The following is a 15154-nucleotide window of genomic DNA, read 5'->3' as shown; positions in this document are numbered from 1 at the left end:
ACAAACATAGGAGTGTCTGACTGTCCGTTCCACTGCGGGTGAGCAAGAGCGTGTGCGTGCTCATGTTATATTACTCTCACAGAACGGCGGTGGGCTAGAGTGGTTCGACCGTGGCCCCTGTTGCTACTTGAAGTCAGACGGAAAGTTCATAAAAAGGTAAATTCATAAAAGCCAATAAGAAAAACAGACTGTGCTAACCAGTTTAACAAGTCAGAGTTTTGGAAAGTCTGGAGTCCTGCTCAGCAGAACCACAGCAACACAATCATTACGTCACAACATAAGGATAGTTTATCTACTCTAGTTTACTACTCTACTCTACTCTATTTTGAAGTCAGTTTAGAGTCAGCAAGGATGCAATAAATTGAACAAAAGTGACAAAGATATAATGTTTTAAATAAATTGAATTTTAAATTATATTAAAATAGAAGTTATTTAAAATTGTAATTTCACAAAATTTTCACTGTATTTTTGATCAAATAAATGTAGCCTTAGTGAGCATAAAAGTTTCTTGCTAAAGCATTAAACAAATATTACCGACCTCAAACTTTTGAAAGGTAGTGTATAATATTATTATTATAGATATATTATTCTAAATATTTTTAGCTGTGGTTCTATAACTCTCATGAATTTACACACTTCTCAGAGAAAATTTTAGGCAGCTGAGAGGGTGAGACAGCTGTTGGACTTTCGACACTATAAACTTGAGATCATTTGTGCCTCTGAATTCATCCTATTTGTGCAATGTCTCACACCGTTTTTTCTGCATCTTGCACCATGATCATTGCATTTTTAGGATGACGTGTCAATTTAAAAATTCTTCAACTTTGATAAACGCATCATGATTGTTCTGTTCCATTCTGTTGTGCTGCATCTACATAAGAGCGTGCCCTACTGTACACTCCATATCAAATGTTTGGTAAATCAGACCCTAAATGAGTCGTATTGTACAGTGCTTCCTCAAATGTGTAGTCGATTATGAAAGTATGTAGTTTTACACATATCTAATTCAAAGACTTATACCTGACGTAACACCATTGAGATAAACTGCTACACCAATCTTGCAGGTGATAAACGTGCAGCGCTGAAAATGCTTACTTTCCAAGGCCTAACTGAAAAAATGCTGAGTGCACATCTAGTTTCTTTGGAGTTTTCTGACATGGTTTATGGACAAATGAGCTTTGACTTTAAGTCACCTCATTCATTTACCTGTGCTCTCTAGTGAAAGCACAAGACACCCAGGTAAATGACCTTAAACCACACAAATGAGTCCTGGCGAGGGTTTTACATATATCATTTGACTACAAAGAGAGATTTTAAAAATGAAAAGGGGAGATTTTAAAAAAATCCATCTCTCACTTAATCTCTCTTCCGTGCTCTGATTATTGACAATCATTTAGTGAAATTTGAGGTTTAGCACACCAAACTGGATGTGATAGATGGTGACGGCAATTCATTCTGTCTTGTTTTCTGCATTACCTCACCAACTGCATAAACTATAACTGCTACAAAACTTACGGTGGGGTCTGGCTGTCATACTATTTATTGTGCTGGGAATAAAATACAATTTCTGAATCACATTTAAACCAGAAAGAAAGTCACTTACGAAAGACACGCAGGCTGCCAGCAGCAGAATCCTCACCAGGAGGTCCTCAAACTGCTCCACCACCAACTCCCACAGTGATTTACCTGTGAGAGAGACAAATATGAGAATGACAAACAGACCGATAGACAGACAAAATGTTAAAGTATTCAATGACAAATGGGTGTCAAGTTAAACCACACAGCTGTAACGCAGTGCATGTGTTTGTGCATGTGTGTCTTTAAGTAAGTTTTAAAGTTTACCTCTCTAGTAAAACTGAATGACTGAGTCCGTGCTAACGGTGCAACCCATAAAGAGAGAGCAGTAACAACATGATGGAAAGATCAATATTTACCTTCTTCGGCTGGGAGCTCTGTCAGTCAAAACACAGCGAGGTAATCCGTTGTGGAATGAGAGGCAGGGTATGAGGGAGAGAGAGAGAAAGAGAGGACAAAACAGAGGGTATTCTGTTAGAAAGGCCATACGGTAAAAACTGTGTTTAAACAGTTTCTTTTACATCACACTGCATTGCCCGTGATAGTGCGAGTTTGGCTTCATGTTTTGCCTGAATGTTAAATACACAGAGACATGCAGCGCAATACTAAACCAGAAGATTACAGATCAGCATAGACAATTATTGATTTAGGATTAATGGACTACTTCTCTCTGCAGAATAGATTTTTGCAGTGTCTGAGCTATTCCCTGCAAAGATTCCTACATTGCAAAACAAGCTGCAATACCTTTGCAGCATCGAACACTCACTTAAAGTTAATCTTTAAAAACACAAAAAGGTTGATTGAAGAAAAAAGGGGCAGAGATGACATATCTCAATTTATAATTTTCAATACTGTATACGTTTTAATGTTGTGATGCCTAAATAAATACACTATCATAAACAAACTTGTACACATCAACTTTTATGTCAAATTATTCTTTTTTATGTCTTTTATGTGACAAAATACTACAGCATTTTAATTTCAGATATTTATCATTCATTAGCCAATAAAATTATCAGCTTATAGGTATGGGCCAGAATTATAATATCATCATCACTTATCACAAAAAAAAGAACGTACAAAATATTTATTTAAAAAAAAACTTCTACAGTGATGTAATAAAACCCAAAACAGGTACATTCACAAACGGCTCACTAAATGTAAACCACAACCTTTGCACGCAAAGAATATCATCTGGGGTGGAAAATTTACAGATGGACCACCAACTGTGATGGCGTTTGCTTAGTGAATGTGCTTCCTTTCACAAAGAGGGAGAATTTCATGATGAAACAAACATTTCTGGCATTGTACAAGAGTCATACGACATAGATGTGCTCTGTGGCCTACACACTGCTGTTTAGTCAGTTCTAGAAGGTTCTCGAGTCAGAGCGTGTAGGAGCCGAAGAGCATGTGGAGAGTGGGAGGGGGCGGAGCTTTACGGACCTCTCTCTTTCACACACACGCATCATAATTACAACACAGATGCCCTCTTTGTTGAGGCTCTACTCTAAAATCTTGAGGATTTGCAGCCGTTTAGCGTGCATGTCCGTCTGCATGGGGAAAGACTGGCCTCATTAATAATCAGTTCAGACTGATTGCTGCTATAGGTGCAATTACGACACTCTATTAAAGCATCTGACTATTAAGTGATTTCACTAATTAATCACAACTGACAAAATGTACGCAGAAGTGTACAAGAACAGTTTGTTTCTGGGAGACTGTTCATGAATGGACCTAGAGAAAGCACAATGGAAAATCCTTGGAACCGACCCAAAAGATAGCGAGAGAAAATACAGGGTGTTCCTGAATTCCAACAAGCATGTGTTTGTGTGTACTTGGGTCAAGTTTAGCCTTGCTTTGTGCGGATACTATCAGGAGTTTCCCTGCCATTCTGCTCAGAGTGAAAGCCTGCATCCACATCAGTTCTGATAACCAAGAACAACTTGATTGCACTTGCCTTTGTCTCTGACTCTCACTTATGGAAAGGGGGCTTTCCCTGCCTTATTGAGACAAATATCTGATTCCTTTGATCTCTCATTCTTGATTAACACAATTTTTGTCTCACAATCATACATTCAGGGAAAGGCTGGGAACAGGTCATGCAAGTCATGACGTCTTCACGGCTCTGCAGTTGGGAACAGGCTCGATGCACATGCAGTGGAAACCAAGATGAAATTGGCTCATGGCAGAAGACCTGCAGCAGTGAAATTACACAGCGGTAAAGCATCAAGATTCCCATTTCACTTTCAAAAAAGGCGGCACACATCCAAACAGTCTTAACGCACACATTTGGCCCATCAATGACTGAATTTCCAGCAACACTTGGAAAAAATTGTATGGGGGAAAAATACAAGAAATCGTGACCGCATGTTTACTTAATGTTCGGTCTTATTCAGCTTTTTAATGTTTTTCCGTAATTAAACAAGACGAATGAGACTTCTTCAGATGTAAAAGTGAATGAGAGGGAGGGAGAAAGGCATGAAAGAGTATGTTCTGCTTTGAAGAACAGAGCAGATTCTTCTCTTCATCTTTCCTCAGGCTATGAGATATGTCTGTACTAGAGAGCCTGAGAATCTGCTGTCGAGAGCTCCGTCTATGTGATATAAGTGCAGTGATGTACTTCAAATGCTCCGATAACTGTGAGTCATTCTTTTCTCTTTAAGGGCCCAGGAAGCAAGAATATCCCATACAGTTTTTCTTGCTCCTCTGAATTCCCAGCTACAGAAGCACTGCTTGACCTTATCAAATCTGTTCAATATTTCGAATTATAGATAAAAAAAATTCTACTTTAAAACCACATATTTCATAATATTCTAGTGCAAAATTTCTGCTTCTGATTTAAAAAGTTTAAAACCAAGTATTTCAGAATTTTGTAGTTTAGAATTATGTATTACATTTTTTACTCTATTTAGAATTTTGTATTGCAGCTCTGAAATAACTACATAAGAATTTTCATTTTCGTTTTAGAATTGTAGTTCAAAATTAGTTAGTATGATTTTTTTTTTTTTAAGATACAGTAAGAACAGTAATATTGTGAAATGTTATTACTGTTTTGTATTTTAATATACTTTAAAATGTAATTTACTCCTGTGAATTTTCAGAAGCCATTACTCCAGTTTTCAGTGTCACATTCCTTTAGAAATCATTCCCAGTGCTGATTTAGTGATTGTTTGATTTTAAAAAAAAGAAAAGAAAAAAGACCAGATTTCATCTGAAAAAGAAATCTTCTGCAACATAAATGTTTTAACTGATTCTGTTTAATGCATTCTTAATGCATCCTTGCTGAATTAAAGTATTAATTTCAGAATTGTATATTTCTGAGAATGAGAGTAGAATGTTCTAGTTCATTCAGAGCATTAACAAACAAAGTAAACAGCAACCTCCTAAAAATATTATCAAACTATCTTATGGTATATCTGCTGTGTATTCAACATGGCACTGACCTCAATAAGATGTCAGTGGCCATTCAATGAGCCATTGAAAATCATCCTCTTACTGTATACTTTCAAACAGAATTCAATTTCTGCATCTGCATTGAGACACCTGGTCAGCTTACAACCGTGCAAGCATTTCTCTGATTCAGCTTGAGGCACCATTCTCTTCACAGCATCAAAAGACTGCAGGTCTCTTTTTTGAATCCTGAATCCTGAACCCAATGGCACAGTCTGCAGCTCATGATAACTGTAGCGGCTTCAGCTCTGATTCAACATGATATTATGTAATAGGAATATGAACTCATCTGAAGTCTGTTGTGGAAAGTAATCACCTCGCAGAGCAGCAGCATATTCCTCCAGTGGTGTGGAAAAGGTGGGTGGCAGGACAGGGGGAGTAATGGCCCTGAGTTTCCCTCTCTTTCCAGCTCTGTCTGTGTGTGTGTGTGTGTGTGTGTGTGTGCGTTTATCATGCTGTCCTACTGTCGCTTTACCTCGCTAGTTCTAGGTGCAGGTTTCTGCTGATCTAGGTGCATTTTGCCTCGCACATATTGAGGAAATTGCTAAACTGACCTCAAACCAGAGAACAAGAGTGAATCTGAACATGCTGTAGGCATTTCTGGGCCCGACCGTTGGCCTGAACACAAACACAACCTTTGTGGGAGGAAGGAGGGTGGGAAAGACAGAGAAAGAGATGAGGGATGGAAGGGGTTCCCTGTTAGGGTGTGCCAAGGATTCCCTCAGAGTCATCTGGGCCGTGTCTGCTTGTCTGGCCCAGGCACATTCCTACATCGTGACTTCACCCTGCCCTCATGCATAACAAACACACACACAAGCTCGCTTTTGTTGTCCCCCTTTAAATTCATCTTGCTCTACTTTTCCACCCTGTTTTTCAACTATCTTTCTCTCCCTCTCTTTCACTCTACAACCACACAGTAAGTGAAAACAAGTGGCAGTCTGTTTACACACCAGTCAGTGGGAGAGGGGAAACACTTCCTGGAAACAGTTGCCAACAACACACAGAGCCTGTAACTTCTGTAACCAGGGAAGTAGGAGGACAAGCGAGAGCATGGCAGCACACCATAGGATGCAGTGAAAGTGTGACCCAGCTGAGCTCACAGCTAACCTGAACTTGTTTACTTCCTAAATTAAATGAGCCCAGTCTTACTACTGCATATGATTCCACGGTGTCATAAAATCTTGTTCAAAAAATCTTTTAGCAAAAACTTTTTCAACCTATAAAACAACAATGGGCAAGGGAAAGTAATAGGCGACGTTCACACAGCAGCAGAATACGGTTGTCAGTCCTGTATTTGAGTCCTTAATACGGTTACGTTCACACACAGTTCGGTTATTTACGTGTGTGACAACCGCATTCTGAAACCAAACTCACACCTGTAAATTTTCAGGACTCACAACCGCATTCTCGGAACACACACGCTGTGTGAACGGAACAGGACTGGACAACTAGTTGTCTGTCACGTCATACAGTGCGAGAGGGAGCCGCTCTACCGCACAAACGCGTGTCTAAAGTGTGTTACGTGTTTTCATGTGTGTTTTCGGTAACTTACAGTGACGACGGAGAAATGAGCTGCGTGTCTGTCACCTGAAATTTTTAGATCCCGTCAGTTTTCCACCGGAGCCGCTCCCGTCAGTTTTGTGTTCTGCGCGCGACTCAAACTCCGCTCTCCACCCAAATTTAAAGGCTGCTGTCAGTTAATGAAGATTTGACGGATGAACTCGCGGCTCGATTGTGGACTCTTGTCGTGTCAGAAAGTGATAAGACTTTCAGTTTTATGGACGTCGCCATCTTTGATTTTACTAATTTACTTTGGTCACTGTCGCTATGGTTACTGGTAAGGAATACGGGCTTGACTCCCGTTGCACGTTCATACAGACAGTATTCTAAACACAACTGTAAGCTGCTGTGTGAACGGGACATTTCGAGACTCACACCTGTAAAGAAAATGCGGTTGTCAGTCCCAAAAATTGAGTGTGAACGTAGCCATAATAACCATTGATATCACAACCTAGTATGTTTCAATTCCACTGATTATAAACACATTCAAACAAAAGTAGCAACATATCCTTTCTTCTGTATTGTAAGAGCTTATAAAAACAGAAAAAAATGTAGGGCAGAGACTTTGAGGTTGAGCTCTGCACCCAAAAACAGAGGCAGATGAATGAATCGACTTATGATACTTTAAACATTAGGAGGTCAAAATTAAATTAATAAACAAACAAACATAAGCATGGATTAATTTGTTCACAATATATTGAGTCGAATATATTAAAGTGAAATGTAATGATGCACCAATTTTACAATTCTGGCTGATAATGATACCATCAGTTATTTTTACGTTATGGACAAAATTACAATTCTATACTATGTACATCTAAATAAAAGCAAAATAAAAGTCTAATAGATTAATGCCACAAGTGAATGTAGGCATCGCATTGCAGTATGAAAAATGTATATAGCCTATTTTAAGACTTTTTAGTAGGGATGTAACGATTCACTCAACTCACGATTCGATTCGATTCACGATTGTTAACATGCAACATGAGCAGTTTTTAATCTAAATTAGATTGTATAATTTCGAAATTTGAAGCAAAAACAGAATGGTTTGACTTCAGTTTTGTGAAACTATAAATAAAAATATCTGCATGAAACAGAGGAGCTGAATGAGATGCAGATTCACTCTCTGCCAGCAGGTGGCGCTTAAAGCGTTTCCTTGGTTTCCGCTGCCAAGCAGTGCTGCACTTATAAACTTTAATATGCATTATACAGAGGCAAGATGAAAAGAAAAATACCATCTAAACTTTTCTAAAGACAGTAAGTTCCCCTCAGACATGCATTCATATAAACTCCTACACCTAAATGAATCGCCTAAATTTGTTTAGCATCTCAACCGATTTGAATCCGATTTGTCACATATTTGAATCGATTTTCAACCGGCTCACGGTTAATCGTTATATCCCTACTTTTTAGTACCTTTGAAGATTACCTATAAGTAAGCATTAGATGACAGCAAGAGTCATCTAAATGTAAAAATAGAAGAAAATTAGCATGCACAATTATGTATCCAATACTAACCATATTGGTTAAAAAAAATCCACCACCTATGGAAATCTCTATCCTATTCACCTATATAGACTGTATTCTGGTCTCTAGATCTGAGTCAAGTCCCTCCTTTAAATGTAAGCCTATTTTTGCCTTATTTATCATCCACCAGACAAAGATCAGATTGCTCAGAAAAGCACACAACCCTTCAACATGGCAAATGAATTAAAGTGCCATTCAAGTCCATTGCTCAAACACTGCAATACCAGCCAATGTTTAATAATAATGTTTAAATGTTTAAAAAGTTAGGGATTTATTACAATATTATAAACATTGTTTACATGTTTCAGATCTACTTTTTCTGTTTCTGTCAGTTTCTGTCTCTTTCAACCATGAAAACATGAAGTTAAGAGTAGTTGCCATGACCACCTGGCTGGAACAGCATCTCTCTGTCAACGTTCACCCAAAATAAATGTTACACAACATAAATCCTACTCTTGATTTATTGCACTTCAATTAACACAACACTCTACTACTATAAATCAGGAGTGAATCTCAATACATAAAGGCGCTGTTTGAATTCATGAAAACAAGTCTTATGATCAATGTACTGTGCGTTGAAGGCAGAAAATAATTCCTTGCTTTAAGTGCCATTTACAAAGCAGGCATTAAAACAGAAGTTCCAAGCCTCCTTCAGCTTCTCAAAATAACTTGGAAGGAATTCTAATGCAGTCGTGCTTAGGGTTGGGTACCGAACTCGGTACTTTTAAGGGTACCGACCGAATTGCGTCGGTACTACCGAGTACCGATTCACGTTAAATCAATCGGTGCCAAATTTCAGTACCTGAGAATGCATCTGGGCGCATACGCTACAGAGAGAGAAAGAGAGACCCTATGACGTGAGGTCACCCCTGCAACTCGTTCAAACAACACACAGGGCAAGCCGAAATGTTCTGAAGTGTGGTTACATTTCTAGGGCCATATGGTTTCTGCGAAAACGCGGACGGGATCAATCCATTCATAAAAACGTAAGCGCGGAATGCCACGGAATTCGTCAATTTTGGACAAATAAATTAAAAGTAGCCACTGCCACTTAATTCGAATCGCAATATGAACTAGTGTCTGTGAATATTAAAATGCAAAAAGACGGTTTAAATATGAATCCTGCATGTTCCGCTTGCCTCTGTATGTATGAATGGCGGAAACGCAGTTTTGTTTACTATGCAAATACTGAAGCACGCGTGACGCTTGCGGTGATTTCCGGCCTCTGCATCTCACTATATGACGGCATGAACACAAAAACTTAATCTCCAGAGCTGCTGTAAAGAAAAAGTTTGTAGGGCCCTATTGTTCAAAATGTTGAAATTGAGACTTCTGGACTTATTTTTTCACTGAAATAAATGTTTTTGTAATTACAGAGAGTAAAGTACCGAAAAAAGGTACCGTGGGGTACCGGCACCGAAATTCAGGTACCGATAACGGTACCGTACCGGTTCAAATGTGAACGGTACTATTTCTTCTAACATTCATTAATCTTAGGTAATTACAATATTTAATAATACGTTGTTGTTAAAATCAAAAGTTACAACTGTATTATTTAATGAGCTAACATGAACTGAGTTGTATTTTTTTTTTAAAAGATTAGCTTCTGTAACAAATGTAGTTATTGCTCATTGTGAATGTTAATGCATTAACTAAGGTTAACTAATGAGGTCTTATTGTAAAGTGATACCTATTGGTCTTATACCGTATACCGTGATAAAAGCATGAGCAATTAATCGCAACATGAAAATTTGATACCGGCATATCCCTAAAAACGGTACCCAACCCTAGTTGTGCTGGAGTTATTGACTACTGCTCAAGATAGTCATGATGGAAACTACTATGAAAAGACACTGTAACGTCAATGAAAGTGTAGCCTAACTGTTGATTATTGTGAATAAATCACTGATAATCCACTCATATGTGATTTGTATGACTGCAGGACAATGCGTACCTACAGTAAACATTTCTTAACACTAGAGGAGTAAACATGCTAATTATTAAGCTAAACTTCAAATTGAGGGCCAAAATGCCCGGAAACCCTTTGCGTAAAGAGGCGTTCACACATACAGTGATTAAGGAGGTTGCCAGGTCACTGTTGGCTTCTTGTGAGCTCCAGTATCTGTTCCACCACTGGAAGTGGCTACTCATTTGCATGAAGTTGAACTCTGCTCAACTTGTTGCATCACCAACGGTTGCTTTTACTCACACTGCCAGACAGACATTGCCAACTCTCACTGAAAATGAGAATAAGTTCAAGTCACTTTGCCACTGTATTTATGGACGCCCCTATGAGTCAATATCATTAGCATAGTAAGCATCCTAGTAACATTTATGCACAATACTTGGTACTATATGAGGTTGGGATGCAGAGTATCAAGTTAATGGAAAATGAATTATGAGAGATGAATACAGGGATGTAACTATTTGGCTCATAACACTGCATAACAAAAAAGAGAGGGAAATAAAGAGCGATACACTGCTCACAAGAAATGGTCATATTATAAGGCCAATTTGCTAATTTTCCTTCATTTCATGAGAAGATCATTAATCTCTGGAATAAGACATAAGCAAAAGGTTTCTGTTTATAGTTCATAGTGAGTTTAGTAATACCCAGTTATATAGACACAGTTACTTTAAACTGATGTTATTAAATATACCTCAAAGTCATTCAAACACACCTGGAATACATGCATAACTTTTCTCACACTCACTAATTTTACATTTCATATTTAACGTTATTTAATTGCCTACTTCACGGCCAGCTCAAAGCATTGTTATTGGTCTGAGGTGTTACGTAACAATACTATTTCTTTCTGAAGGGGAAGCTCTGGTCTCACACAAAGTTTCCACTGACACTGTACAGCAACCCTACATGCATCACTCACAGTGATCCTCAGTTTTAACACAATAACATTCACATCTGCAACACGCATACACACATATCATAAATAATTTCTCACTCAGAGAAATGTTTTTCGGATGTTTCCATTTAAAAACACAGCAGTTACCAGCAACAGTGAATACAAAGTTCACACACACACACACACTAAAAAATGAGAGAACAGCCAACAAGTCAGTGGACTACCTGAACAACTAGCTGATTAATGGGTCTTAAAGGGATAGTTCACCCAAAAATTTTAAATTCTGTCATCATTTACTCACTCTAATGTTGTTCCAAACCTTTATTAATTTCTTCTGCAGAACACAGAAGAAGATATTTTAAAGAATGTTGGTAACCAAACATTTTGGTGACCATTGACCATTGTATGGACGAAAAACAAAAACCCACTGAGACATTTCTCAAAATATCTTCCTTTATGTTCCACAGAAGAAAGAGAGTCATACAGGTTTGGAACGACATGAGGGTGAGAAAATGATGACAGAATTTTCATTTTTGGTTAAACTATCTCTTTAAGAAAGCAAGAGTTTGTAGCACGATTAAAGTCTTGAACAGTGATGGTTATTTCCTGGGTTTCCATTGCAACAGCTGAAAAGACAGAACCACGTCCACAAAAACACATGCACTTACACTCATTCATAAACAGCAGACATACAAACAGGAACACACAGCATTTTCTCTTGCAGTGCATGTAACCTAGCTACTTATCATCATAGCATGAAGAAAAAGATAAATTATTACGATTAATAAAAACACTACACTCATACAGGCTGAGTCAAATGAGCGGTTTGCCACAAGGAGGTGATGCTGTGAGCAGAAGTGGGAGGTGAGAATGAGAGCTGAATGACAAGATAGAAGCAGATCACAAACACACAGACACGCACACACAAGATGTGCTAATGATAACGTTCCAGCCTCAGTTTACTTCCTTTTCTCAAACAAGCAAGAAAAAAATTACAAATAAAAACCAATAGCTATTAGCTATTGACTCTAACATACTAACATATTCTGCACTGTGATGATTCTATGTGTGCAGTATTGCAGTAAGTGTGCTGGAGTTAAGTTTTTTTTTTATTTACAGTAAAATTATGTAGCAATGCAACTTCACATTTCAAAAAACCTCAGCATTTTACTGCTGATGATTTCAATGTATGTTGCATGTATAAAAGCAGAATTTATGTGGTCAATGTAATGCTAAGAGAAGTATTGGAAAATGCACCACTTGCAGAGCTGGCAAAGGACGTTTTCTGTGGTTCGCACTAGCTGATGATATTTTCTTGTGGTTATGCTAATACATTTGGCCTACAGAAAATGTTTAAGTGTGCTTAGGTTTGTTGAAACAGTTCATTATGAAATTTTTAAAAAACTTAGTGGTCAACATATGAGGCCTTTCTTACTTTGTCAAACATTACAGTATAAAACATTTGGGATCAGTATGATTTTTTAAAGAAATTAATATTTTTATTCAACAAGGATGCATGATTAAACTGATCAAAAGTAAAAGTAAAGACTTTTACACTGTTGCAAAATAATGATTTCAAATAAATTCTGTTCTTGAACATTCTATTTATAAAAATTTTTAAAAAACATAATAACATAATTAGAAATGCTTCTTAAGCACCAAATCAGGATATTACAATGATTTCTGAAGCAATTCAGCATTGCCATTTAAAATACATTAAAATCGAAAACAGTTATTTTAAATTACAAAAATATTTCACAATATTACCATTATAACTATTTTTGATTACATTAATGCAGCCTTCAAGACAAAAACAACAATGAATCTTACGGACCCCAAAATTTTGAATGGTAGTGTACTGTATACTACCGAAGGCCTACAGAAGTTACAACTCAGTGCTGTTTTAATGAGGCCAACCACATAGAGAACTGAGAAATCGTGACAATAATACACTTCAAACTTCTTATAGCTTCAATTTATCATGACTGTGTCTGTGGCATTTTAAAAAACGTCCAACAACGAAAAACTTTGAATCAAACCCACAGTACAACTGTTAGTAGGCTTTAAGACCTGTTGTATGAGTAATAAGTATTTTAGTATTCTGGCCTGGCGTAACTAGGGAGTTCTGACAAGGAGGAAACAAAACCACCCAAACCTAAGCTTCACACAGATGATATGCCATACCAAACAAATGCAACTATTTGAAAGCATTTCCATTAAAAGGCATTTTGAGAGAGAGGGAGACAAAAGAGCAGTAAAATGAATAGGGCCCTCTAAAAATGGCCTCAGGTAAGTGTGTGTCTTTCTGGTGTTTACATGCCAGCCAGTTGCGTGTGTGTGTGTGTGTGTGTGTGTGTATAGCAGCAGTCATCTACCCATGCCAACTGCCTGAATGACATACAAAAACACATGCATGTGCACAATCGCACGCAAAAAGCTCTTCAGCAAGGCACGCAAAACTCTGCACCACAAAGAACGAAACACCAAACATCCTCTTATAGAGTCCTTAGATCGCAGCTGTAAGCGAGAATGCTGCATCTTCCACACACACACACACACACAATATCTGTTTTAGCAGTGTTGGACATTACAGTGTTTAGTATCTACTATGAGTTTTAAAGATTAACAAAAATGGAAGAAAAAAAACTGGACAGCCCTCAAAGGCAAATCATAAAGACATGTCATTTCAAACACAGTATGACCACTAATTTTAACTAAAGCAAATCTTGACCTCTCTACTCCCTACCACAATAACTCTGTGGGAAGCACATACCTAGTTAGCAGACAATGAAATTAACCCCAGAGGGTTCAGTCCACCACAGTTACTACAGCATCTAACCATTGGCCTCCTTTTGCACACAGGTGAAATACATGCTAGAGATGACCTCAATTCAGCACAACCCAAAACCGAGCAGTATAGTATCTTCTGTGCTGATTGATCGCCCTACTTAGTGTTAAACAGAGCATTTATGATGGTTAATGAAGACGTGTTCCCTCATTTTGAGACTCTAGCCACGGAAGTGTTCGTAACGTCACAAAAATACTGAATGAAGAGAGAGGCTGAATATGCAGTCACAGTTCCTTGACCTACAGTACAGATCAGGATAATGTCTAAACATCTCCTAGTTGGGTTACAGGTTCTGTCATTATTTACTCATTTCAACCTAGTTATTTTCTCTGTTTGTTTTTTTCAGTGAAAAACAAAAGGATATACTCAGATGCCCCTTTTCATACAATGAAAGTGGATGGTGACAAGTAAAAGTAGTCTAGGTTGCTTGTAAGTCACTGACAACAAACGGTATGGTTGTCTCCATTTGTTACATAAGCTGATGTAATATCTTAAAGGGGTCATTTAATGCCCATTTTCCACAAGTTGATATGATTCTTTAGGGTCTTAATGAAAAGTCTATAACATACTTTGGTTAACCCTTTCACTGGTGAGTTTAAAATATTCTAGCGGTCCCCCCAGAGTGAGTTTTTTTTAGGCGACCGTTATTTTAGAACGTTTCCCCTTATTGTTTCCATGGCGATGCGTCATGCTTGTCACGTGAGACACCGCGGCCATAATAACACTGTATGACAGATGGATCGCTTTTATTTTGCTTTTCCTTTTTTATTCAAAATATTCATAAACTTGCTTACCATATCATCAACTGATATGACTATCTGATATTCCGATTCACAACTATGTGTAAATGAGTGTGTTTTGTCATTTAAAAACCGTTCTAAATGATCTTGATCCTGATCTGTAATGTGAGATGGGCACCGCCATGTTTGTTTGCGATGCAGTTCAAAGAGTCCTGTCAGTCGGATTTACAGCACTTAAATTCCTCAATTTCTCCCGAAATACATGTAAGTAAGTGGCCAGTGAACTGGGAGAAGAATAGAGTGAACTTTATTTACTTACACTATGTGTATCTGATATTAATAAAACACGTTGGCAAATTATATTTGAATGGATTGTTATTGCTGCTTCCATAAACATCCGTGTGTAATTTACAAACTCTCAATGTATTGTTTTACTAGTACTTATGTGTATTTAAATGTCTGAAACCTAAAATAAATATTACGTGGTTAAAAACACTGCATAGTTGTGATAATATGACAAGTGCAGCGGCGTCTCAGCGTCAGCCAAAGCGCGAAAACGCAGTTTGAATTTGGCAGTTATGTGACGTCAC

At 37.8% G+C, this 15154-nt stretch overlaps 1 protein-coding gene across 1 annotated transcript in view; it reads right to left on the bottom strand.

Moving 5' to 3' along the window:
• LOC107712375 (sarcoplasmic/endoplasmic reticulum calcium ATPase 3-like) overlaps positions 1–15154 on the bottom strand; it is a 66562-nt gene that overhangs the window by 40363 nt on the left and 11045 nt on the right. The window contains exons 2-3 of the mRNA XM_016517604.1: positions 1935–1952; positions 1604–1686 (exon numbers count right to left, since the gene is read on the bottom strand). Coding sequence (XP_016373090.1) covers positions 1604–1686; positions 1935–1952 — 101 coding nt within the window. The remainder of the gene's footprint in view (positions 1–1603; positions 1687–1934; positions 1953–15154) is intronic.

Source organism: Sinocyclocheilus rhinocerous, unplaced genomic scaffold, assembly GCF_001515625.1.
Source record: "Sinocyclocheilus rhinocerous isolate Xijiao unplaced genomic scaffold, SAMN03320098_v1.1 scaffold298, whole genome shotgun sequence".
Taxonomy (NCBI): domain Eukaryota; kingdom Metazoa; phylum Chordata; class Actinopteri; order Cypriniformes; family Cyprinidae; genus Sinocyclocheilus; species Sinocyclocheilus rhinocerous.
This window is presented reverse-complemented; position numbering and strand designations above follow the sequence as displayed.